General features: G+C 50.3%; 1 protein-coding gene across 1 annotated transcript; it reads right to left on the reverse strand.

The window, feature by feature from the left end:
* Positions 1-385: 385 nt before the first annotated feature.
* On the reverse strand, positions 386-22,411 carry EN2 (engrailed homeobox 2). The gene is made up of 2 exons (XM_078615673.1): positions 21,843-22,411; positions 386-765 (listed from the first exon to the last, which is right to left on the reverse strand). The coding sequence occupies exons 1-2, from the start codon at positions 22,354-22,356 to the stop codon at positions 431-433; spliced, it is 849 nt and encodes a 282-aa protein (XP_078471799.1). The 5' UTR covers positions 22,357-22,411; the 3' UTR covers positions 386-430.
* Positions 22,412-24,208: the final 1,797 nt, after the last annotated feature.

Consider the following 24,208-nt stretch of genomic DNA (forward strand, 5'->3'; position numbering starts at 1 on the left):
AGCTCGGTGCCTCCGAGTCCATTAGCGCTCCTTGTACCAATTAAATTAGCGCTTCCAGAGACAAGGCTTCCCGCTCTCGCTTAACACACGCTGCCCCCCCCCCCACCCGGCCTGAGACAAGGGCCCCCACCCCTATTCACCTCCCCCAACCCTCGTTAACCCCCCCCCATCACCCCCCCCCCCCGTTCCCCATCGCCGCGTCTTGCAGCCCCCTAATGGCTCTCATAATATCCGTCGTGTCATGCTGCTGCCAAGCGCAGCCGCCGTGCGCCTCCATTCATCGGTGGCCGGGCTGGCTCTCACAACTCAACCCCACTCACTCCGCGTTCCCGCGGCGGGTCCCGTGGCGAGATTGTTTTAAGGTGTCCGTCCTCTCTATCTCCTCTCTCTCTCTCTCTCGACCATCTCGGTCGCTCGCTCGCTCGCCAGCTCAGTCGCTCATCTCGTCACGGTCTCCTTCTCCCGCGTGCGACGTGGTGGAGTGGTTGTAGAGGCCCTGCGCGAGCAGCTGCAGCGCCAGTTCGTTGCGCACTCCGTTCGCCTTCTTGAGCTTGGCGCGCTTGTTCTGGAACCAGATCTTCACCTGCGCCTCGCTCAGCTGCAGGTCCCTCGCCAGCGCCTGGCGCCGCGCCTCGCTCAGGTAGCGCGATGCCTGGAATTCGGCCTTGAGGCGCGACAGCTGCTCCGGTGTGAAGGCGGTGCGCGGCCGCTTGGGCTCGCAGCCGCCACCCTCGGCGCGCTTCTTCGCCTTGCGGATCCGCGGGCCTGCGGGATGGGAACACAAAGGGGTGGTGAGTGGGTGGGGGGTGAGGAGGAGCCGGGTCACTTTCGCTGACACACACGCACGGTCTATTGTGTGTGTATATGTGTGTTGCACTTCTTCCGCACCGTACGTAGCCAATCGTGATGATCGAAGGTGCGGAATCCACGCGGCGAATTCACTGCTGGATGATAATGCTGCACCAGCCCACGGCATGTCGCTCTCACGGTGGGGATTTGTTTGGTTGTTATATTTCAAGCTCACGGGCCACAACTCCCGAAGCGCATTCGCACAAAGCGTGGCGGATGAAAATTTTAAACAACATCGCCAGTGCGCCACCGCCACTGTGGTCACTACCCAGACTAGAACCATAGAAAACACAGAAGGACTCAATGTCAGATTCACAAATACGAAGGAGGCAGAATAATCACAACAGCGATTGCATAGCTACGCTACTACTGACGCAATCATCTGGGCTCAACCACCTCGATGTAAAATTATAGCTGTTGCTCTTACATCAGCCATATGCAGAGGAAGCAGACGCCACCACGCTGTGTCAGTGCGGGGTTGGTGATGGCTAGGGGATGGGATGAAAGACCCAGGAGTAGTTCACATCTTCTACATCAACATCGGCTGGAACTGAACTCGGGTAGCCGAGTTCATAACCCAGTGCGCGCTAACCACCACTTGTCATAGATAGAGGGGAATACTAAACTCTCGCGGCTCAGAGACTGGAGAATCGCGGATGCGCTTTGTGTGCGCCCCGCGCTTTAAGGGGACGAATTGGAAGCCCCGCTGTTAAATGGGGGTTGAGGGGGGGGGATTAAAGTCACGCAGGAAAATATCGCTGCAGAATTCTCATTCACGGAAGTGGCCAAGTTTCGCAATTGCAGTGGCGTTTGTGTCAAAATAAAAGTCGTAACAATCGGTCAGATTATCATGGATAAGTAAAAAACATTGTCGTTATTAATTTTAATCACAGTATTGTAACCGTATTATTAGTTTTCATGTAAATATGATTATAATTCGCGATCTGGCTGGATTATGGGTGATACATAATAAAGACATACACATGGTAAATAATATAAAGAATAAACATGGGAGAAATAAACTACAACAATCTAAGTAACATTTTAGTCCATGGCTTTTAAATAGGCATGTCGGACCAATGTTCTCAAGCTGAACGTGTTTACTCGCTGAACGTTTTTGGATCGTGCCGTTTCCACTTTCAGAGGCTCAGCAGCAGCGCGTGGCCTGTTAAAAACTAAACTATTAACAATTTTTCTTTATTTCACCAGATAAGGCCCACTGAGCTACATAGCTCTTTTTCAGAAGCAACCTGGTCACAAATAATAGCTCAACGAAGTGACTTTTCATCATGTGGAAATTTATAGCAGCCAAATACTCTAAATGCGTGTTGATTTTAAATGAAGGGAAATAAACGAAAGACCCTGAGAAAAATCCGCGCGAGCACTGAGAGAGAGAGAACACGCAAACTCCAAATATACAGCAGGCGTCAGGGTCTGGATCGAAAACACGACCTCCTGCATACCAGGCGAGGTAGTTAATATCTCGCCACCGCGGCGAGATGTTAATTCTATTTATTCTGCTGAAAACCATTGCCCCAAAATGCCCATACAGAGGGGGAACAGGTCTGAACGTATATTGCGATTTGAGATCTGATAGTCAAAACAGACTCTTTCCTGTTCATCAATTATTCATAATCAGGGTCAGGTTCCCCCCCCCCGTTATGACACTCGAGTAACGTGAGCTCTATACGTATTAATATAACGTCGGATCAGCGAGGTCGATGTTTTTCACAACTTTGGTGTGCAAACAATGAAGACAATTGCCGTTGTTTTAGGTGCTGCGCTTTCGTTTCATGGCACAGGCAGGACGAGCCAGAATGTTTCAGTTTTGCACATTCGTATTCTTGGGTCTTTCGGTAAAGTCGCGTAGATAGGTTCAAAGAAAATAACAAAAATAACCAAAAAGTACGACGTTTCGATCGCAACACAAGCGGTCGTTTTCAGGAAAAGGGGGGTTAGCTTCCAAGGCAAACTGTTTATAAGGGTTTGAAATGGGCGTAGCCCAAATGTCAGCAGCCAATGATAATGTAAGTGGTGGGCAGCCAACCCGACGGTGGTTGGTTTTCCACCAATCAAAGGGCTGCCAGGTGAAAATTAGCATGTTGAAGAGAAATTAGCAAGTTAATGTCAGAATGCGGTGCCGCAACCAAGGGGTCGGCGCGCGAAGTGACTGTGAAAGCGCAAGTTTGAAATGGGAGTAAAGCACAACTAACATCGGCAGGTAGGATGGGAACATCATAGCCAATTATTATTTCAACTGGTTGATATCGTCCTTCCAATGATTGCTCAGTTTGTACCCATCTTCTCGGTTGAAATTGTGTCCGTGTCTAAAAAATGGATGGCTTCATTAACTAATCTTTTTTGATAGCCAGTGGGCTTGCAAAGTACCTTTGTCTAAGATAAATCCATTTTGTGTGAACCCACCGCATTAAAACAATGATCAGCCACGGCCGAGGTATTGGTCCTACCGTGTTTCAGATCTGCCTTATGTTCACGAACACGGTCCGAGACATGTCTCTTAGTTTCCCCAATGTAACTACTGCCGCAGACACAGCTTAGTTCGTAGACGCCGGGGTATTGCATGTCAGGGATCACATCCTTCAGAGATGGGATCAGATCACGAATTTTATGTACTGTGTTAAATCGAACCTAGATCTTGTGTTTGGCCATGTTTTTGGAAATCTTTTTAGTGACCCCTGCTATGTATGGCAAGGTGATGGTTTTGAATGGGTCCTCAGATGGTTCTTTCCCAACGGTTGGGGTGATAGCTTTACGGATAGCGTAGTCTGAATATCCATTCATCTTGAGAGCTTGGTGTACGTGTTCCAGTTCACTGGTTTGGTGATGACGGTGATAAATACTTCGAGCTCTATGGTGTCGAGTTTTGATGAGGGAAAACCAGCCACCGTCGGGTTGGCTGTCCACAACTTACATTATTTTTTAGTTTTTCTTAGTTTTTGTTATTTGAACCTATCGATGTGACTTTAACGAAAGACCCAAGAATATGAATTCCTGCAGTCACGAAAGCTTCAATTCAAGATTTTCACAGTCCGTTGTGCGGACAACCTCGGAGCCACAGTGGCACAGCACTGCGCAGCTACTTGGGGTGGCCCTGACGGTGCAACGCATTAACCGATACCCAATGTCCGCCTTCCTCCTCGAAGTAGAACCGGCGGCTGGTCCTCTCTATCCCGTGCCCCCCCCCCCACCCCGCAGTTGCACCGTCCTGCACACTCGAGAGCAACGCCACTTTCGTAAACCACGTCCTCGCTTCTTTCATCTCTGCGACGGAGTACGATGCTGCATAACAGGCCGCATTACCCGAAACGTCAGGCCACTCGCTTTGCACTGCTCTTCTATTTATGGCAGCGTTCGTTCACTGTACTGGAACACGGTGTTTTGTCATGTTGAGTGGGAGGTCAGGAAATACAGGAGCGTGTTCATATCGTAAACAAACGTCCGACATGGTAATTTATGTATACTGTACATACTTTACCTGTCCATGCCAAGTACACGTGTGCCTACGTGTGCATAGATAGAAGCACTACGATTTTAATATGTCAGTGAGTGTATGTATCCTCGTATCGACTTGGGTCGTGTTATATACCCCTGCGCATTAGAACCCTGATTGAGATAAGAGTGATTGATTTCAATCATACATACGCTTATAAATCGTGTTATTATTAATTGTATAATTGTCCGTTCAAGTTTGACAAAAGTTTGCAATTTATGAATGTAGTTGGAGATTGCACGTATAGCAAATACTACACATTATTATAACACACGTGTAGTTTACAGGCCTGTACCTATCCACTGCTGTATGCAGACCTCCCATGCCATAACGGCTATGGGGGGGAGGGGGGGGTGGGAAAGAGGTTGACAATATTTCACCACTCTGCTGGTTACGGCACGTTGATGAACGCGGAGTGGACCAGAACCCGGTTCAGATATCACTCGCCACTGATGCTAGCCGTGGCCAAGGGGCGGTGCGCCAACCACTACGCCACCACTCACTCTCTCATCGCTTCATACAGTGCGAGTGATGAAACAGGATTTTGTCAAATAAATCATCTTACCTCACAGTGTTACGTGCCAAGTGTCTCCCTGCTTCGAAAACAAAATTGTGGTGAAGCCTCCTTTCCGTTCAGGACTCTCAGCCATCGGTGGTAGAAATTCAACATTCCTGCGGTTGAGGCTAGCCTCTATATACGACGACTACGGTTGACCTCCTGCAACATGGAACTCGCTTATCAACCACGGACTAATTGATGGGCTGTGCTGGCCACCAAGCCAGAATTGAAGTCACAAACCTTCCGCGTGCGAGAGACTTCTGCAGCACCCAACCTGCCGTGGATTGCGACATCTGTGAAAAAGAGCTTCATAGCTCATCGGATTCCTCCTCCAGTCTAAATCAAGATGATGATTCTGAGTGGGAGATCGCTAGAGATAACCTGCAGGTAGCATTCGAGTGAGATGCATATGTCCTTCATTTCAAAATACACCTGGGAGATAAAGTGTGTTACAAAATACGGGAGGACATATACAAATTTGGAAATCAAAACAATTATTGTAACGCCAAAATAAAAAAAAGTACAAACTCATAACGCAAATAAACACGTACAGGCAAACGTTTTACAAAATGGTTGTCAATGAGACAATTAAATATAATTAATGCTACAATTACAGAACCAAACTTGATTTTAAACTTTCGTGACTGCAGGAATTACTCCTTTGGTTCTTTCGGTAAAGTCACGTAGAAAGAAAAGAAAAGAAATAATAGAATACGACGTTTCGATTGCAACACAAGCAACCGTCATCAAGTAGAAGTACATTTGAAAGAGAGACAACACAGACACCCAGAGGCACACAACATAGACACACTCTGTTTACAAAACCAGTTATACGTCAATTGCCGTACGTGTATGCATGTATACACGTGTATGTCTAAATGTGGAGGGCGGCCGTGTAGTGGTTAGCACACTACGCTACAAACTTAGAAAGTCGAGTTCGCTTCCCGCTCCTGTTCAACATCGGTATCGAATGTCTGAACCGGTCCTGGGCATCCCCTAGGTTCCCTCAGCCTTAAATGAGTAACTGGTGTGAATGTGTAAACATCGCCGCTAGGGAGACAAAGGCGTTCGGACATGGTGCTGGCCACCCACCCCTTCGTGTGCCGTACCAGCCTTCATTAGGTGCTCGCTAACAAACACTTGCCCCAACAGTATTTCAATGCTATGCGGGGGAGCGTTGTTTTTTTATGTATGTGTGTAGGCTACGAGTATTAGATGAGATCATTATGAATAAAGTCTCAATGGCACCACAATGACCGGCGGCAGGTTCCATGGCAATGCAGCTGGTTGGTTGAACTGACGAGACACGATGGAAATACAACTGTCGAATTAAAATGCATGGCGTTATCCAACTTGGAAAGTCGAGAGATTACCATATATTCCTGTGACCATTGCTTCATATCCAAGGCGAAAGACTTTTTTTTTCCATCCTGGGACCGAATTCTGAGTGTATACACGTGCAAAATTGTGCTTTATCTGCACACTCAGTATTGGTGATGGAAATGCCAACATTTCTATGCCGGGGCGAGACGACCCAAGAGAAGACGACCACCATCGTTGGTCTTGCTCCACGCGCCTGCTGTGTTGTCCCCGTGATATCCCTCAGGTCTCTCTTGCTAAAGGAGACGTCGGTTTTGGAGGTAGGATAGGTGGTATAGCAAGCATCGCAATACACGAATGAGTGACAGCACGCGGCGAACTGCCCGCGTTCAATGCGCGCGCGCGCTCGCACATCGAACGCAGAAGTGACCCGCGCGTTCCCCGCGCTGCTCCAGCACAAGGCCGAGACCGACTCTCGCTTTTGACATTGATCTTAGCGTGCGAAGTAAATAAATAATACTATCGACAATGATGCTTGTACTAAGGATACGTTTCGGACAACTGTCATTGCTCTGTGTGCACTGTTCTGATTAAGGACAATGTGCTCCATTTTTATTACGGAGGAGCGGTGGCGCAGTGGTTAGCGCACTTCGCTCCGAAGCTGGCGACCTAAGTTCGATTTCCTGGCCGAGGACGAATATCATCAGGGGGCGAGTGATGTCTGAACACGTCCTGCTATTCGCCCCATCTTCAGCCACCCTGCATTGACCAGCGTGGTGAAGTATAGTCACCCCCCCCCCCTCCCCCACATGACGACCGCCCGCACGGCACGTGGCGAAGGCAATTACGCCGCGGTGAAATGACAAAGCGCCGTGAATTATTAATTCGTTAATAACGACTGTGGAAGACCTACGTCTCGCTTTGCCTGTGGGCCTTTAACACACGGACACACGTCGATGTGCAAAGACCCCCCCCCCCCATAGTCTTTAAACAGACTGTTGGGGCAAGTGTCGTTTGTTATGGAGTAGCAACCCAATAAGGCCGGCACAGCACGCGAAGGGGGAGGGGGGGGCAGCGAGCACTAAGCGCGAGCCGCCTCCGTCTCCTCCAGCGGCGACGATTTACGCACCGCGCCAGGTGCTGGAGGCCGAGATGACCTCGGGGGAAGAAGCCCAGTGACCGGTTCAGATAACCCGGTCGCACTGCTGCTCGCCGTGAGTGGGGGATCGAACTCGGGTGGCTAACGGCAGCACTAAAAGACGTCGATTGGTGCAAAGCAAAAGACAAAGCTCCCCCGGTATAGTATTTAACAGACTGTTGGGGCAAGTGCTGTTAGCGAGCACCTATGAAGGCCGGCACGGCACACGAGTGGGTGGGCCAGCACCACGCCTGAGCCGCTATCGTCTCCCCAGTGACAATGGTTACACACCGCGCCAGGTACTGATTGAGGCCGAGTTGACCTAGGGGAGGCAAATAACCGGTTCAGATAACCGGTCACTGGTGTTGGCCGTGAGCGGGAATCGAACTCGGGTCGCCGGGTTCGTCGCGCAGCGCGCTAACCACTACACTACCGCTCCCCACGTGTGTATGTATGTCAACCGTAGAGACAATTGCAGTTAGCAAGCGCCTATTAAGGCCGACACGGCCCATGAGCGGGTGGTGATGTGACCTGCAACCACGCTCAGCCGCTTTTGGTGTCTTCTCCCAGTGGCCAGCGTGTCTTATTAATACGCGTTGTTTGGAAATAAATATTCTTAAGTGAACGCTCTTAACTGCTCACTTTGACCGGTCGTATGAAAAACCACGTGGGGTCAAATTCTCGCATGCATGTCAATGCATTCCCCACATCCCTTTCTACACAAGTAGCCATTGCCTGTGTAGCAAGCCTGTGCCTGCGCAAGTTGTGATGAAGATGAAACGGATCAAAGTGACATTTTTCGTAGAGTGGAGTGAAAATGATCGAAGTTTTGCCCTTCTTTCGTGTAGGCATCCCGATGAAATTATTTTCCATAAGTCACTGGACCACAAGGCAGCAGAGAGACGCCATTACACGTGTGTGTGTGTGTGTGAGCGAGCGCCGAAAGTGGAGTGGACGCTCGCCCAGAGCGGTTACAGCCGACGCTGCTCAGAGCACTCGAGCACGCAGTGCACATGGGGGGGTGGGGGGGGCGACGATCTTCTGGAACTGCTCGACGGTGGCATTGAGCCAACGGTGGAAATTCCACATTCTCGTGGTGGTGAGACGGGCGATCTCCGCACAGGACAGGTGGACGAACGCGGTGTTGACTTTCTACCAAAAGGTTGGTGGAGGTCCGCCTGTGTTATCGATCATGGGAGAGACGACAGGCCGAATTTACTTACACCCCCCCCCTCCCCTCCTTCCACGGCGACGTGACCGGGAGTTGAACTCACAGGCTTTTTAGCGCGAGGCATGGGGCTGTAACGGCGGCGGCACCGGTGATCGAGCGTAATGAACGAATTCCATCTGCTCCAAAGCAGCTGTAGCCCGCAAGCCCGTCTGCCCACCGCGCTTCGAACTGAGACTAATGACACCGCGACAGGGCGAGACGCCCCATCTCGCGATATTGACGTCAGCACTCCTCACTCACTCACGGACCTATTTATTGGACACGCATGCACCACCATTGAGCGCGGTGGGACAATATGCGTATTGAGACCAAAATCAATTCAATGTGTATTTGTATGTATGTCGAAATTCTTTCGCACCGTACGTAGCCAACCGTGGTAAATCTGGAGGTGCCGGTGAAGGACGACGAGTTTTAGATGAAAATATCCTTCAGCCAGTTACCCAGCTAGGTTTGCAAGGGAGACCCGTGGTGCATCAGCAACAGAATCAGAACAGCGACATCACTGCAATCCGTATGGAGGAAGAGGCAACATCGGAACTAAGATCGCGTCGGAGGACTCCAAGTTGAATTGTAATCGGCCACCTGCATTACCGAAGTTACGGTCTGTAGTTGATTAAACGACTGCTAATTGTGATCAGAGTAGTTCACCAATATTCGATCAAACTACTTTCTAATCCCGTTACCGTGTTGGTCATTAAAACCCCGAAATATCGATTCGCGTGGTGGGTCTTTAAAACAAAACAGCAGTGCGCCGTTTAAGAGTCGAGGTTTTACCTTTTTCCACGCAAAGAGAGAGGAGGCATCCTCACCGAGTATCAAGATATATCCTGCAGGAGGGTCGTCTCGAGGTGTTTGGCAGGTTTCTATAACGGGTGGGTTGACGCGTGCGTGCGCGCGCGGTATGAAGCCAGAGAACCCCCCCCCCCTGCGTCGTCGTCTCTGCACCACCGGTCGCGTATCCGAAATAAAAAAATAAAAATCACACGAGCAGAGAGGATTTGCAGCGAATTCGCGCGGGCACCGAGTTTCACGCGATTTCTTATACCAACAGACTGTTTCTGGGGCTATCTATGATGCAATGGGTTTATATATATAATGAACATATATGCCATAGGTATATATATATGTCACTCCTTCACCGTGTGCGACTGTATGGCAACCGATTACAATGCATATTAGAAATATAACATTATCACCAACTTTGCGTTCATGTTCATGTCAATAAAATACATGTTTCCATGTTTACAGAATTTACATTTAGACGGGTGCATTAACACGGCTAAAGTTTACCACATTATCGAGCAGTTCATCTATGGAACTATTTTTTTACTATTTGTTTTATTTTACCAGATGAAGGCCACTGAACTATGTAGCTCTTTTTCAGAAGTTACAGCTCAACGAAGTGGCTTTATCGCATGGGCATTTATAGCAGCCAAATACGCTAAACGCATATTTCTAAATGGAGGGAAACCCCGTATGACCCGAGGAAAAATCCACGCGACCACGTGGAGAGAGATACGCAAACTCCAAATAAACAGGCGTCAAGGTCGAAGTTCGAACCCACGAGCTCCTGCATACCAGGCGAGATAGTTAACATTGCACCACCCCAGCACCCCTCGAGTTACTTTTCCACCGCGCCTCCTGCCCGTGGCCTATGTTCCGCCAGTCCGCATTAGCACAACGGACAGTCACTTGTCGATCCACTGCTGGATGAATGCTTCAACCCCCTACGAAGTGTCCATCGGTCGTGGTGATTTTTTCCCTCCACTATGCTCCGCCACGCTCTTCTAAGGTCGGGTTGGTGAGAAAGGATAGATGCCCAAGCAATACCGGTTTGGATGTCACTCGCCGCTGATGCGAGCCGTCAAATGCAGGAATCGACTTCATTATAGTAGCCCGGTTGAGTGCTAACCACTGCGCCACCGCTCCAATCTCTCCCCCTAACTCGCCCCTCCCTCCCCCCATCCCAATGCCACGAACCAGTCTCCGAATGAAATGAGTGGTGGCTTTCATAAATGCAAATTGTATGATTTGCAATTTCCCACTATTTATAAATGTATCTGAATTTCACATGAATTGCCAATGATAATCTAAGTAAAACTCTAAATGCATTTTCTATTTCGGGAATAGTAACTGGATGCAATACAGCACAAGTTCGGTCATTACCACGCGTGTTTTTTTGTGTTTAATGAGTTAATGTGTGTGCGTGTGTTTGTGTGTGCGTTTACTCTTGCGGGGAGTGGTGGGGCTGTGGTTAGCGCTGCGCTACAAACCCGGCGAACTGAGTGGTACTGGCCACCCACCTCCACGTGTGCCGTGCCGGCCTTCATTTAGGTGCTCGCCAACAGCACTTGAACCAACAGTTTGGTAAGTCTATACGGGGGATCTTTGTATGTCTTACTCTCAGCTAGCGCCGTGAGTGGTGATCACGACCTCATGGCGTGGGCCCCGCGTGTTCACCAGAAGCGACGATGGTCGCGACCTCTTCACAACAAACACCATTGTCACGTCACACCGGCGTGTGCTGTTGTTTGTGCGCATCTCACGACGAACGCCGATAGGCCAATTAGAAAAAATAACCCATAAGTATCATAACAATATTAATAACTATATTATTAAAGCATAGAAACCAGTGTTTTTGAAATATATTTGGTTTTTTTCCGTTTTTTTCCGTTGACCCCAATAATTATGTAGACTATGTCAATCAGTCTTTCCCCCCATTCGAAGATCGATTGTGCTCCTCTGCCGCCACCGTAATCAGCAGCTCGAGTCCGTTGACTCCCTGCCACTTACTCTTCAAGTCCAGGTTCAAGACCTCCCTACCCTCTGCTCCTCTGCCTAAGACCGACCGCCGCTTTTTCTCTACAAAACCACACGTGTCATCCACTCTCCCTTTTAACAGCGTCTAGGAGGTGCAACGCACGAGGCCTGCAATTCTGTACGTTACACTGTCACGTTAGAGAGACCCCCTTACTTTTACCACTAGCCTCTCCAATATTTTAACAACCCTGGGTCTTCCTTGGCGCTCTGCAAGCCGGGTATGGCTCGCTGAGTCAGCCTTATTATGGAGAGGCAATGTGTGTTCGTTGTTTTTAGGCTTGTCGACTGAAAAATATATGTATGGATCTGAAATTGTTAACTTGTGGGCCTGAACGTAAGACATTTCAAAACGGGACCCTTTGTTATTTAAGAGGTTGCCGAGCACAGGGCCCGACAGGTTTAACAAACAAAAAAAAACTCAAAGGCCACCAACGAATAGGACTCTGAAAATTGTAAGAGACGAAAGATTATAGCGCGTTTTGTTTAATTGAAAAAGATAAATATCGAAACGAAGTCATGGTGAGTTCCTGCGGCCCTCAGTCAGTGGTTGAATAATCGACATCCCCACAAAGTAGTTGCACTGCTCACTGCGTCAGCTCCAAATGTATTTCAATGAATTAGGAGGCACAGCCAGAGGGTATCAATCATCTGATCACTATTTGACTCACCACAAAATAGTGCTGCTTACTTTATCGACCGCGGAGGGATGATATAGTGAACAGCCCCCCCCCGACCCACCGTAATTTGAGCTCGCGAATTTCCGGGAGCGAGTCCAGCGCTCCGGGCACGACGTTCCGCGACTGGGAAAGCCAAAATTAGGGTTCACCAATCATCGGGCGCGTGCGGCGTGGAACGAGTTAATTTCTATGTGGGAGACGTCACGTGTGGTGGGGAGTCGCGTGGACTCGAGTTCGGGAAACCAGTTTTCTACAAACACACACACACCCCTACGCACCCACACTCACGCCCCACACACACACACACACCATACTCACTTCACACACATACACCCCTACGCACCCCCACTCACGCCCCACACACACACCATACTCACTTCACACACACACCCCTACGCACCCCCACTCACGCCCCACACACACACATCCTACTCACGTCACACACACACACACTCCTACGCACCCCCACTCACGCCCCCCACACACACACCATACTCACTTCACACACACCCCTACGCACCCCCACTCACGCCCCACACACACACACCCCCACTCACGCCCCCACACACACACCCTACTCACGTCACACACACACCCCCCTACGCACCCCTACTCACGCCCCACACACACACACACCATACTCACTTCACACACACACACACCCCTACTCACGCCCCCCACACACACACACCATACTCACTTCACACACACACCCATACGCACCCACACTCACGCCCCACACACACACACCCTACTCACTTCACACACACACACACACCCTATATACACCCCACTCACCTCACACCCACACACGCTAAGAGTTACACACCCCACAACATCCCCCACCCTAAACACACCCAACACACACCCCTACGCACCCCCCCATCTCCTCACCCCACTCACACACACCCTACTCACTTCACACACACACGCACACGCGTGAGTACACGCACACACCATAGACACAGACGCAAGTACACAGATACCCGACACAAACAGCGTACACGCCTATGACCCTGCACGCATCGTACAAAAATACAGACATCAGGACATATACCGGACCTCAGACGTGGGTACATATACCGTGTACACACAGTGGGTGAGGGTCCGTACAGCGCGGGACATCAGAACGTGGTGAACACACATACGGGACCACTTACAGGAGATCCGAGCACACACGTTGTACACAAGGAGTCGCGTCCACAAAATATCGTTCAGTTTTCAACATGAAACGTGACCACGCCGAGCTTGTATCGTCGTGTTGCATTAAGGGCCCTATCGATGGGCTAATGTTGAAGAGGAGGATACGGCGATAATTGACAATATCGCCACTGATGCCTCAAACAATGATCGGCAATTGTACACGAGGCACTGCGTATATACACACACACGCATATACCGAAACGCTTGGCAATCCACGCACACATTAGACATGTACAATGCACATGCACGAGTAAATTAATACACATACGCAGATGTTAAACGTACACACAATGACGCACGTGTATATATATATACACACATCTCACAAACATGTTCTCGACCTCTAGATATGCATAAGTATATATATATACACACACACGTGCTTGTAAGCGCGCACAGACAGTACGCACATCGGTATATATGTAATGCATACATCAACGCGCACATGCACATGGGACCGATATACTTAAGAACAGAAATACATAAAACAGTTACGTACATCCGTATCGTTGTAATGCAGAAATGCATACGCTCGACACACAGACAATTGTAATGTATACGTAAATTTATATACACCCGCACAGATCCCCCGTATATATATCCCTGAACACCGATTTGAAAAGGCAACTAAGGCCGACACGGCGATGCTGATGTTAACACACCGCACCAGAAACCCATTTTAGGCTGAGTCGATATAGGGGAGCGCCCAGAACCGGTTCGGATAATCGTCACCGATAGTTGGTCGATGAGTGGGAATCGAACTCGAAGTGGCCGGGTTCGTGCGCTAACCACTGCGCTACCACTGCCCACACAAAGCCACGCGCGCACAATGCGTGTCTAATTAAAACACAGAAAATGCGTTAAACGGTCCGTTTGTTCGCACACCGGATCCATGCGTGTTGATGTGTTAACGCAACACGCATCTTGTGTAAGAGTACAGCAACCTCGACACACCGCATTGCCTCTGTTTACACACACACGCGTCATGTCTACGACCAGTGAGTGCATCCGCGGTTGGCGCACTGGGCTACAAAGCCGGCAACCTGAGTTCGACTCCACGCCACGGCTCATATTGGTGGCACGTGATACCAGATCCGACCCCGCCCTCCTTTCCCCCGTTCTTAATAAACTGCAGTGACCAGCGTGGTGAAGTATGTTTAAAAAAATCCCATAACTGACGTGACGGGGAAGAACCTTCATCCATTGGTGGATTGAGAATGGCTTCAAATATATATATTTTTAAATGTTATATTCAAATAACGGTCCATACTGCGCACATATACACGCATTCAAGTCGCCATGGTGTAAAGATCGTACGCGCGTGACTTACACGCACTTTTTTTTTATATCGAGTGCAGCACTCAATAGCATCGCATTGAGTACGTCGGTGGCTGGGCCGTCACCACACCATCTACAGGACTCGCTGCACTCACGTAAACACACAGGTCGCCCTTGCAAAAAGAAGCGACGTAGTTCCACACGTCTCAATAGGGGTTTACGTTGCTGCGCGCCCCTAAAGTTTAACTAACGGGAACTCTGATGTCGGACGGGACTTGGATCTTTTTTGCATCCCCAGAAGGAAGCTCAAGTCCATGGGCGATTCTCTGGGGCTTCGCTTCCGTGGCAGCACCCGGACTGTGGAACTCTCTGCCCAAGGCTGTCACGGAGTCCGGTTCAGTTGGATCTTTAAAGTTCATCTGCCTAAAAAAAATTACATTTCCCTTTCAGAATGCATTTTCTAATTTAACTCGGTGCAACTTCTCTCCCAACCTCACCCCCCCCCACCCCCCATAATCATGACGTGGAGCGCCTTGATAATTTATGAAAGACGCGATATATAAGCAGTAAATTATCACGTCGTCTTCTGGTTAAATTAAACGATGATGCAGCAACAACAATTTGCAGGGTAAAGTGGGAAGTTGTTTCTATGAGACGAGCTGCTTCATGAGCGGACTGCGACTCGTCATCTCCAAAACCGGACAATAGATTCGTCCACGGGGCACATCGTGAAGTGCGTGGCGTGCCGATGGCCCGTTACGTCTCATTTGTTCACAGCCGTTACGGAAGAAAATATTCGGCTAAAACCACGCGCCCTTGAGAAGATGCTCAAGTGCTCGTGTCGGACGATCTCTGCTGGAGATAGCGATGGACGGTGCCGTGTATCCATACCGACCACGGATGCATGTACAGGAGATGAGTGCATTTCAAACGGAGTTCTACGGGATAAACTATACAGCAGTGAATGCATGCAGACTATCGTGACCGATGCAAATTCTAAGGATGTTCTCGACAAGCTAGAAATATAGTCGAGTCTATGATTGCACCAATGCACAGCCAAAATCGAACTCCTTCGAATTTGGGTCCCCCCCCCATCCCCAAAGCTCATCGTAGGGCAGTGTCAGCCTGCCGTGGAGTGTGACGCGAGAGGCCGTATAGAGCGTAAGGGCCTCTCTCGCGGTCGACACTCGCGCCGATGACGAGCATCGTCGTCGTCAGCCCGAGCGTTGCCGTGCTGAGAACATCTCGACTCGAAGGCCGCCAGTTCAAATCGCCATCGCGGCGGGGTCGACCCCCAGCCAATCATCAACACGGGGCCATTAAACACAAGTACCGCGTAATGGGAATCCAAGAGTGGTTACGTACTACGGATATAGGTCAATTCTGACCTCGCCATGGGAATGTGGAGTTGACGAGCGCTGTCCCAATTTCTTCGCGTGATTATATAGACTTCCTGACAACATTGAGAGGCCAGAAGGGAAACACGCGGAGTCGAGCACACACGCTGGTTAATAGCGGCGGATAAATGAATACAATTAAGTGTGGAGCTTCGGCGGGACGCGTCACTCGAAGGGATACGTGGCCGATGGTCAAGAATAGTGACAGAGTAACGACCAAGGGATGGAACGCATCCGAGAGAGAGAAACATCCACCGAGGAGATGGAGCGATCCACATCAGCTTGTGGTGTTCAGGCGCTCCGTGGAATGTTGCATCGTGGGATCGCGCGAGCTGACGACGGCTTGGGGAGAGGGGGAGGGCGGCATCTATCCAGAAGTGGATTGATCATGGCTGCTAATGATAACCTCGTGTGGGCAGGGAATCAGGAACCATTTAAAACAATGACGCGATGTATGAAAACAATAAAACTCGCATTCGTCAATAACACTGTGGCCTTCAAATAAACAAATCATAATCCCGGACGTTTTTGTAAATCTTCCTTCCTAAGAGCATAAGGTTCATTGCTAGAAACGTGGTCGATTATGTACATTTATTTTTGTATTGAACAAAGTCAAAATAGTTCATCTGTGTATTGTTCAAACGACAAACTCACCATATCGCACGCAGACGAAATCAATCGCTGGTCCGACAAGCGAACTTTTGTTGTTATGTCCACGGACTTGCGCAAGAAGCGAAGTGAGCGTCGTGTGCACGTGACTCGCGAAAACACCTCCCGTGAGCCCCGCAATTCATGCGCGCGTAATTACGGGGCCGCGCAGCGGACAGAAAACGCCTCCACTGCCTTCCACATTATTCTTATTGCTGCCCCATAGAGCAGACACGTTCATTAGGGGCTAACGTTTCGAACAATGACCCCATTCCGGAAAAGATCAGATTAAAGAAACATTTCCGGCGTTGTGCACACACATACGTGTGTGTGCATGCATGCCCATAGCGAGCTCGGTATATTACGGCAGGATATGTATATACAAAAAGACAAAGATCCCCCGAATAGCCTAAAAAGACTGTTGGGGCAAGTGCTGTTAGCGAGCACCTATGAAGGGCAGAACGGCACACGAGGGGGTGGGTGGCCAGCACCACGCCCGGCCGCCTTTGCCTCCCCAGTGGCGATGTTTACACACCACACCAGGTACTCATTTAAGGCTGAGTCGACCTAGGGGAGGCCCAGGACCGGCTCAGACAATCGTCACTGATTTTGGTCGTGAGCGGGGATCGAAATCGGGTTCGTAGCGCAGCGCGCTGACCGCTACACACATAATGAAATAATAATACGTATGAACACATACATAGACACGTAGCGCCTACACACACGCATAAGACCATCTATAAAACTTGAAAACTAAGATCCCTTATACAGTATAGCTTTATCAGACCGTTGGAGCGAGTGCCGACACGGCACACGAGGGGGTCTCCAGGAACCACACCGGACCGCCCCCCGTGTCTCCCCAGTGCCGATGGTTTACACACCGCACGAGTTACTCATTTGAGGCCAAGTCGACCAAAGGGAAGAGCCCAAGGCCGGTTCAGATATTCGTCACCGATGTTGGCGGTGAGCTGCGAACGAATTCGGGTCGCCGGGTTCGTAGCGCGATGCGCTCGCCACTGCACTACCGCCTCCCCCAGCCGCCCTCGGTGAAGTCTCTTGCTGCGCACGTGTTTGCAGTCGCTGTGTGAGTTCAGGTTGGACTTCGCAAATGTAACGCTGCCAACGCGGCTCATACGTTGAATTGGTGCGCCTATTAGGACTTTGTCTAACGCCCTGGGCAGTACTCATTTGATTTCTTGACAGCAAAATATATATCATTCCACTGCTGGATTTAATGCCTCCTTCTCTCGGGGGTCGTTGGGACCATATTTCACCACGCTAATCATTGTACGGCTCGGTGGAACGGGGTGGAATCCAGGACCAGTTCGGCTATCATTTTGCCACCGATGTTAGCTGTGGCCGGAAACGGAACTCGTGATAACGAGTCTGCAACGTAGTGTGCGGACCGCTGCGCCACCGCTCCACCAAGAGGCACTGAGTGACAGTACGACATTGCAGGACGTTATCGCGTGAGATAGTAACGGGCGAAAAATCGTAACGGGCAGTTGTTATCGAGAGTATCGTCGTAACTAGCGCGCATCTGATTAGAGTATCCACACGGACACAAACACATATCGGGCACGTGCACAGAGACAGTTGTGACTGGCTCGTGGACATTCATTCGAATAATGGTTTCGTGAAGGGTTAACGTCTTAACATTTGGACACAAATATAGTCACGTGTATCTGCTTGTGATTATAACATTCGACAAAAAAAAGTTCAAATTCTGGCGCCCGTATAGGGGCAGGGTGAACCCAACGTTTTAAATTGTACCCAAGTAATGCGCCTTCCGTGGTCTCTATCAACGCAAATGTAACCGTGTTTTTTTTACTTTATAAGAATGTATTGCGACTCAAAAGCCGATACCAAAAAAATACGGGCACGAGCTCGCTTTGAGTTTCTTCTACGTAATGACAAAACATTAAGAGAGCGTTTACGTGACCGCAAAACTCCAATCATTGCACCACGCAGAGGCACAAGAAGGCTTATAGAAGTGTGAACTCGAACGGAACGGACCCCATTAAGTCCTTAAAACCTCTCCGATGCTCCTACATACTTGGAAAACTGTCAACGAAGTGTTTTAACACGTATGATTGTTGTCAAATTATTTCAGCTGCTAGCGCGGTTATCCCAGCCAACGGCGATGTTGCCATGATTATTATTATTAGTATTTACGGCAAGTTTATTGCGATTGCTTGGACCTAACCCCCAGCGAAAGATGTTACGCGGCTCTGAGCGCCGCGAGTGTTATTGTGCGGTCCCCCACAGGACGTCTTTGTCGTGAACGCGACGCCACGAGATGCGCGAATATACGCCGGGCAACTTTGCACAACGCGCGCAAACCGATTTCACTACGACAGCAGGCAATCACTGAAGCTTCCCTTCCCATCGGGCCTCGTGCACACCTCACGCTAGTACGACGACAGAGACGTGACATGTACTGTGTGTGTGTGTGATTGTTGAAAGGGGGGGAGCGGTGGTGTAGCGGTTAGCGCTACGCTGCGCTATGAACCCGGCGACCCGGGTTCCATTGCCGCTCACGGCCAACACCGGTGACGATTATTTGAACCGGTCCTGGGCCTCCCCTAGGTCGACTCAGCCTCAAATGAGTACCTGGTGCTGTGTGTAAACATCGCTACTGGGGAGACAAAGGCGGTCGGGCGTGGTGCTAGCCACCCGCCTGCTATATATTTTGAGTTTGCGGTCTCTCTCTCTCTTCGTGGTCGCGTGGATTTTTTCCCCGGGACCTCTGGTGTTTCCCTCCACATTTAGAATCAACATGCTTTCAATTTCCACAAGATAAGCCACTTCTGTTGAGCTATCATTGTGACAAGGTTGCTTCTTAAAAAGCTATATAGCTTAGTGTGCCTTATCTGGTAAAAAAGTGGGTACTTAAGAGTTAAGAGTTGAATGTTGCAGTGAAAAACGCGAAGCTATACGGGCCATGTTCTGCGCAACAGACAAAATTGTCAACGCTCATGAGTGAATTCAGGTTGTTCAATCGTCGAGGTGTGTTCTCGAGAAAAAATTAACTCTATACCCTTCGATATATAATTTGTTTCAATTAAAAACGATGCTCAAATCGTGTTCGTGGTTTTAGCCACGTCCTATCATAATTAAATTGACGTTGTGTTGTGGCAACAAGCTTGGATAGGTTTCGATAAAAATCGCGGTGTGTTCGACCGTCATTAAATGTTCATTAAGAATTATCATCATGATCGGTTCTCCTCAAGTCGCAAGGCTATCATTCAGCAGTGGGTTGATACTTTGGCTGTCAATTAATTGGATTGTTTTCTCCGGCTAAAATATGACTAAAGCAGATGAGCCAAGTTGTAGTCATTGTTTACGTGATCCGATCATATATATATATATGTTATAATTGTATAAATAATTCGTTAAATATATTTTTGGTTTATGGAAAGTGTTATTTGACCATTTAAAGGATTATATATATATGTAAATAATCGGAAATGTATTATTACTAAAATATGGCATAGTATGTGCAATGAGATCATTGGCGAACCTAATTACTAGGTCTTGCGATTCGTGCACAAATCGACGCTATATATAAACAATATTAGTATACACATTGCAAGCTGAGGATTAACTGCGGAGAGAGAGTCATCGATAAGATATTTTACACAGCTACGTGTGCTTGCACCTATATACGATATTACGTATACGTAGCAACATATGCGTCTATTTCGCCACATTTATATAATGCGTGCAGTGTAACTATATATGCCCATCTTCTTGGTTCTTTCGGTAAAGTCACGTAGTAGGGAAATAATAAATAATAAAAATAAAACATAATAAAATACAATTCTCACGACGTTTCGGCCACAACGCAAGCAGCCGTCCTCAGGTGAAGAACAGGGCTGTCGGAAAGACAGCGTCTGAATGAAGCTTGGTGGTGTTCATTCAGACGCTGTCTTTCCGACAGCTCTGTTCTTCACCTGAGGACGGCTGCTTGCGTTGTGGCCGAAACGTCGTGACAATTTTATTTTATTGTTTTATTTCTATTATTTTATTATTTCCCTTCTACGTGACTTTACCGAAAGAACCAAGAAGATGAATCCCTGCAGTCACGAAAGCTTTAAATATACATGCCCACTTAGGCGTATGGAATTACGCGTGCATGTAGCGTGCACATACGTTCAAGAATGGCATGTATATATATGAAAGTCTATAAACCCATATCCACTTACGCCTTTGTAGTACGACATATACGAGGCTGAATATACATGCACACATGGGCTTGGCGAGGCCTTCATCCAGCAGTGGATTGACCGTGGCTGCTGCTGCTGCTGGTGATAGGCATAGCCACACGCGTGTGTATACAAAGACAAAGATCGGCCCTATAACCTTAATAGACTATTGGGGCAAGTGCTGTTAGTGAGCGCCTTTGATGGTCGGCACGGCGTACATCACGCCCGGCCACCTTTGTCTCCCCAGTGGCGATGTTTACAGATCGCACCAGGTACTCATTTGAGACCGAGTCTACCTAGGGGACGCTCGGTACCGGTTCAAATAATCGGCACAGACGTTGGCCTCAAGTCGGAATTGAACTCTGGTCGCCGGGTTTCGTAATGTAACGCGCTAACCGCTGCGCATAGCGGCGGTGTTGTATCTCCAGCCGCGCACGTGCACACGCGTTCGCATGCACAGGCACGCGCGTGTGTGCACAGGCACACGGGGCTGCCGATGCAAAGCGGCACGAAACCGATCACGCGATCTCATGCACGCAGCTCCAACGGCAGAAACTCCACTCGCTGCAGCAAGGCGTGGGAGCTCTTCTTACGCGCGTGCGTGCGTGGGTGCGCGTCGGAGTGTACGTGTGCGTGTGTGTGCACGTGTATGGGGAGCGGTAGTGCAGTGGTTAGCGCTACGCTGCCGCTAGGAACCCGGCGACCCGAGTTAGATTCCCACTCACAGCCAACACCGGTGGCGATTATCTGAACTGGTCCCGGGCCTCCCCTAGGTCGACTGAGTCTCAAATGAGTACCAGGTGCAGTGTGTAAACATCGCCCAGTGGTGAGACAAAGGCGGCTGGGCGCGGTGCTGACCACTCACCGTGCCAGCCCTCATGAGGTGCTCGCTAACAGCACTTGCTTCGACAGTCTGTTAAGGCTATACGGGTGAGCTTTGTTGCGCGTGTGCGCGCGCGTGCGTGCGTGTGCGTGCGTGCGTTTGCATGGTTGGAATACGCACACTTACCGGACGAAGGCCTGTCAGAATACCGCGTGCAGTACACCCAAGCCGGCCACATGAGCGGTTTGACCCCGCTCGGAGGCTGCCCGTCCGCGCCCGCAGCGGCCCCGGCGCCCACTCCACAGGCCCCGGCCGGAGAGCCCACGGGCGGCGCGCCTCCGTCTCTCTCGCCGAGCCCCACGGACGGAACTCGACCCTCCGCGCCCACGGCTTCCAGCGAGCCGGCTGCCAAGACCCCCCGCAAGGCATCGCGCTGACCGGCAAATGTACCACCACTGCTACCGCTACCACCACCGCCGCCGCTGCCAGCATCAGCACCAGGAGCGCTGGCGGCATCGGCGCTCCGCCGTCGCCCGAACTCGGGGCTGAGGATGGTCTCGATGAAGAAGTCTGTGGGCCTGTGCGGCGCTGGCGGCGGCGGTTGCTGCTGTGGATCGCGGGGGGTGATTCCGTCCCCGCACGATGATCCATTGGCTTCTCCACCGTCTCCCGGCGCCGCTGGCGACTCGGCCATGGCTCGCGGAGATCGTCGCGGCCGGCGCGGTGAAACTTCAGCGGTTTTGCCAACTTTCGCCCAGCCTCGGGGGTCAACGCTCCACAGTTCACGACTCGCCGCTGGCGGTCACCGTAAAAGCGATCTGCGTGTCGCCTAAGGTGTCGATCGCTTTCTCTCGCTCTCCCTCCGTGTCTCTCGACCGCGCGCGTGTGACGGATGGCTCTGTCAATTCATCCAATTCGCATGCGTCTGTCGTCCCTTACCTAAACCGCACGCACGATAGCCTGCACTCGAGGCGTGTGTGCGTGCGTGAATGACGCGTAATGTTATCCCTCCACAGCCCCCGTCTGACCGTCCGATTGTATTTCTCGCCGTTTGCCATGCGAGGAGGTCGCCGTGAAATTGGCTCGCAACGCCGCGCGCAAAAAAACTTACACGGAGGCCAATGCGCGCGCGTGCACGCGGCCACCGGCACCCCAGCCCCGGCTATTCGTGGCTACAGCAGCCCGCGCGTGCTGTGCCCGTGTGCAGCCCGCGGAAGCAGAGCGCAGACACCCGCCACCCTACGACTACCCGCGCTCCCTACGACTACCCGCACGCGGTGCGTCCACGCTCCTCCTGTGGCACCCCCCCGGCTCCGTGCCTGGGTGAAATAAGGCCCCACCTCTCCTGCCCTCCATTTTTTTTCTTCTTCTTCTGGGCAGGTTGGACGTCAATCTTCTCATTCGATGAGCGTGTTCGGGGTAGGGTGATGATGGAGGTAGGTGGCTGTGGGGGGGACGGGGGAGGGGAGGTGTGATGCTAAGGTTGAGAGCTATTGGCTAAGACGCCGACAAAATGCGTCCCTGCCCAGGCACCCGCTCCTTCCCCCCCCCCCGTGGCACCGCCACCTTCTCATAATCGTCATCACCATCGCCACTCCCCGCGTCGTGCTTGGAGGAGCTACCATCCACTGTTCTCCCACCAAAAAACCCACACGACTGCGCCTACGACTTAAACGAGTATCAATATCGCGAGTACTGCAAATGTAGATCAGACTCACGCTTACTACAAAGCTCACACACGTATAGGCAGCTACATGCAAAAGACGAATATCCTCTATAAGGCCGGCACATGAGGCGGTGGGTGCCCAATACCACGCCTTTGTCTCCCCAGTGCTGTTGTTTACACACCGCACCATGTCTTAGTTAACTCTGAGTCGACCTAGGGGAGACCCAGGACAGGTTTTGGATAATCGTCAAATGGTGTTGGCCGTAAACGAGCATTGCACTCGTGTCCCTGTGTTCGTAGCGCAGTGCGCTAACCACTGATCCACAGCTCCCCATATGCACACACCGATTATTCACATGTAGAACCGCTTTCGGCACCGTACGTAGCGAACAGTGCGAATCGGAAACTAAAATACACAAAGGCGCGTGCACACATGTACATAAACAAACACACGTGTGCGCATGCAGAATAAGCGCGCAAAAGCTCACACACGTGTGTGACATGTATCACATGTTACACGCGTCCCCCTGTACCAACCCGCACGCGAACATTATATATAAACACACACACACCAACACCACGTATAAACCCAGACCACACACGCACACATCCAAACCCGCAGAAACACACAAAGACGAAGGTCCACCCTATTGCTTTTAACAGACTATTGGGGCAAGTGCTGTAAGCGAACACCTAAAGGCCGGCAACGCACACGCAGTGGTGGGAGAACACCAAGACCGTAATTATAATATATATTGGGGGGGGGGGGGCATCCCCGTAGCCCCCCACAATATATTGCTATTAAATAGATTTCTGTTTATATGATTGTGGTTATGGTTGTACTTGATTAATCCCTAATCTCTGCCATTACATACAATGC

This window comes from Lampetra planeri, chromosome 1 (genome assembly GCF_965212315.1).
Source record: "Lampetra planeri chromosome 1, kcLamPlan1.2.h2, whole genome shotgun sequence".
Taxonomy (NCBI): domain Eukaryota; kingdom Metazoa; phylum Chordata; class Hyperoartia; order Petromyzontiformes; family Petromyzontidae; genus Lampetra; species Lampetra planeri.

Bases quoted from the DNA above. Each gene is read 5' to 3' on its own strand.
- EN2 (XM_078615673.1), bottom strand. From the start codon at position 22,356: ATGGCCGAGTCGCCAGCGGCGCCGGGAGACGGTGGAGAAGCCAATGGA. The intron at 766-21,842 runs GTGCGTATTCCA...CCCATCCCGCAG, and splicing joins CAGGCCTTCGTCCGGTAAGT to GCCCGCGGATCCGCAAGGCG.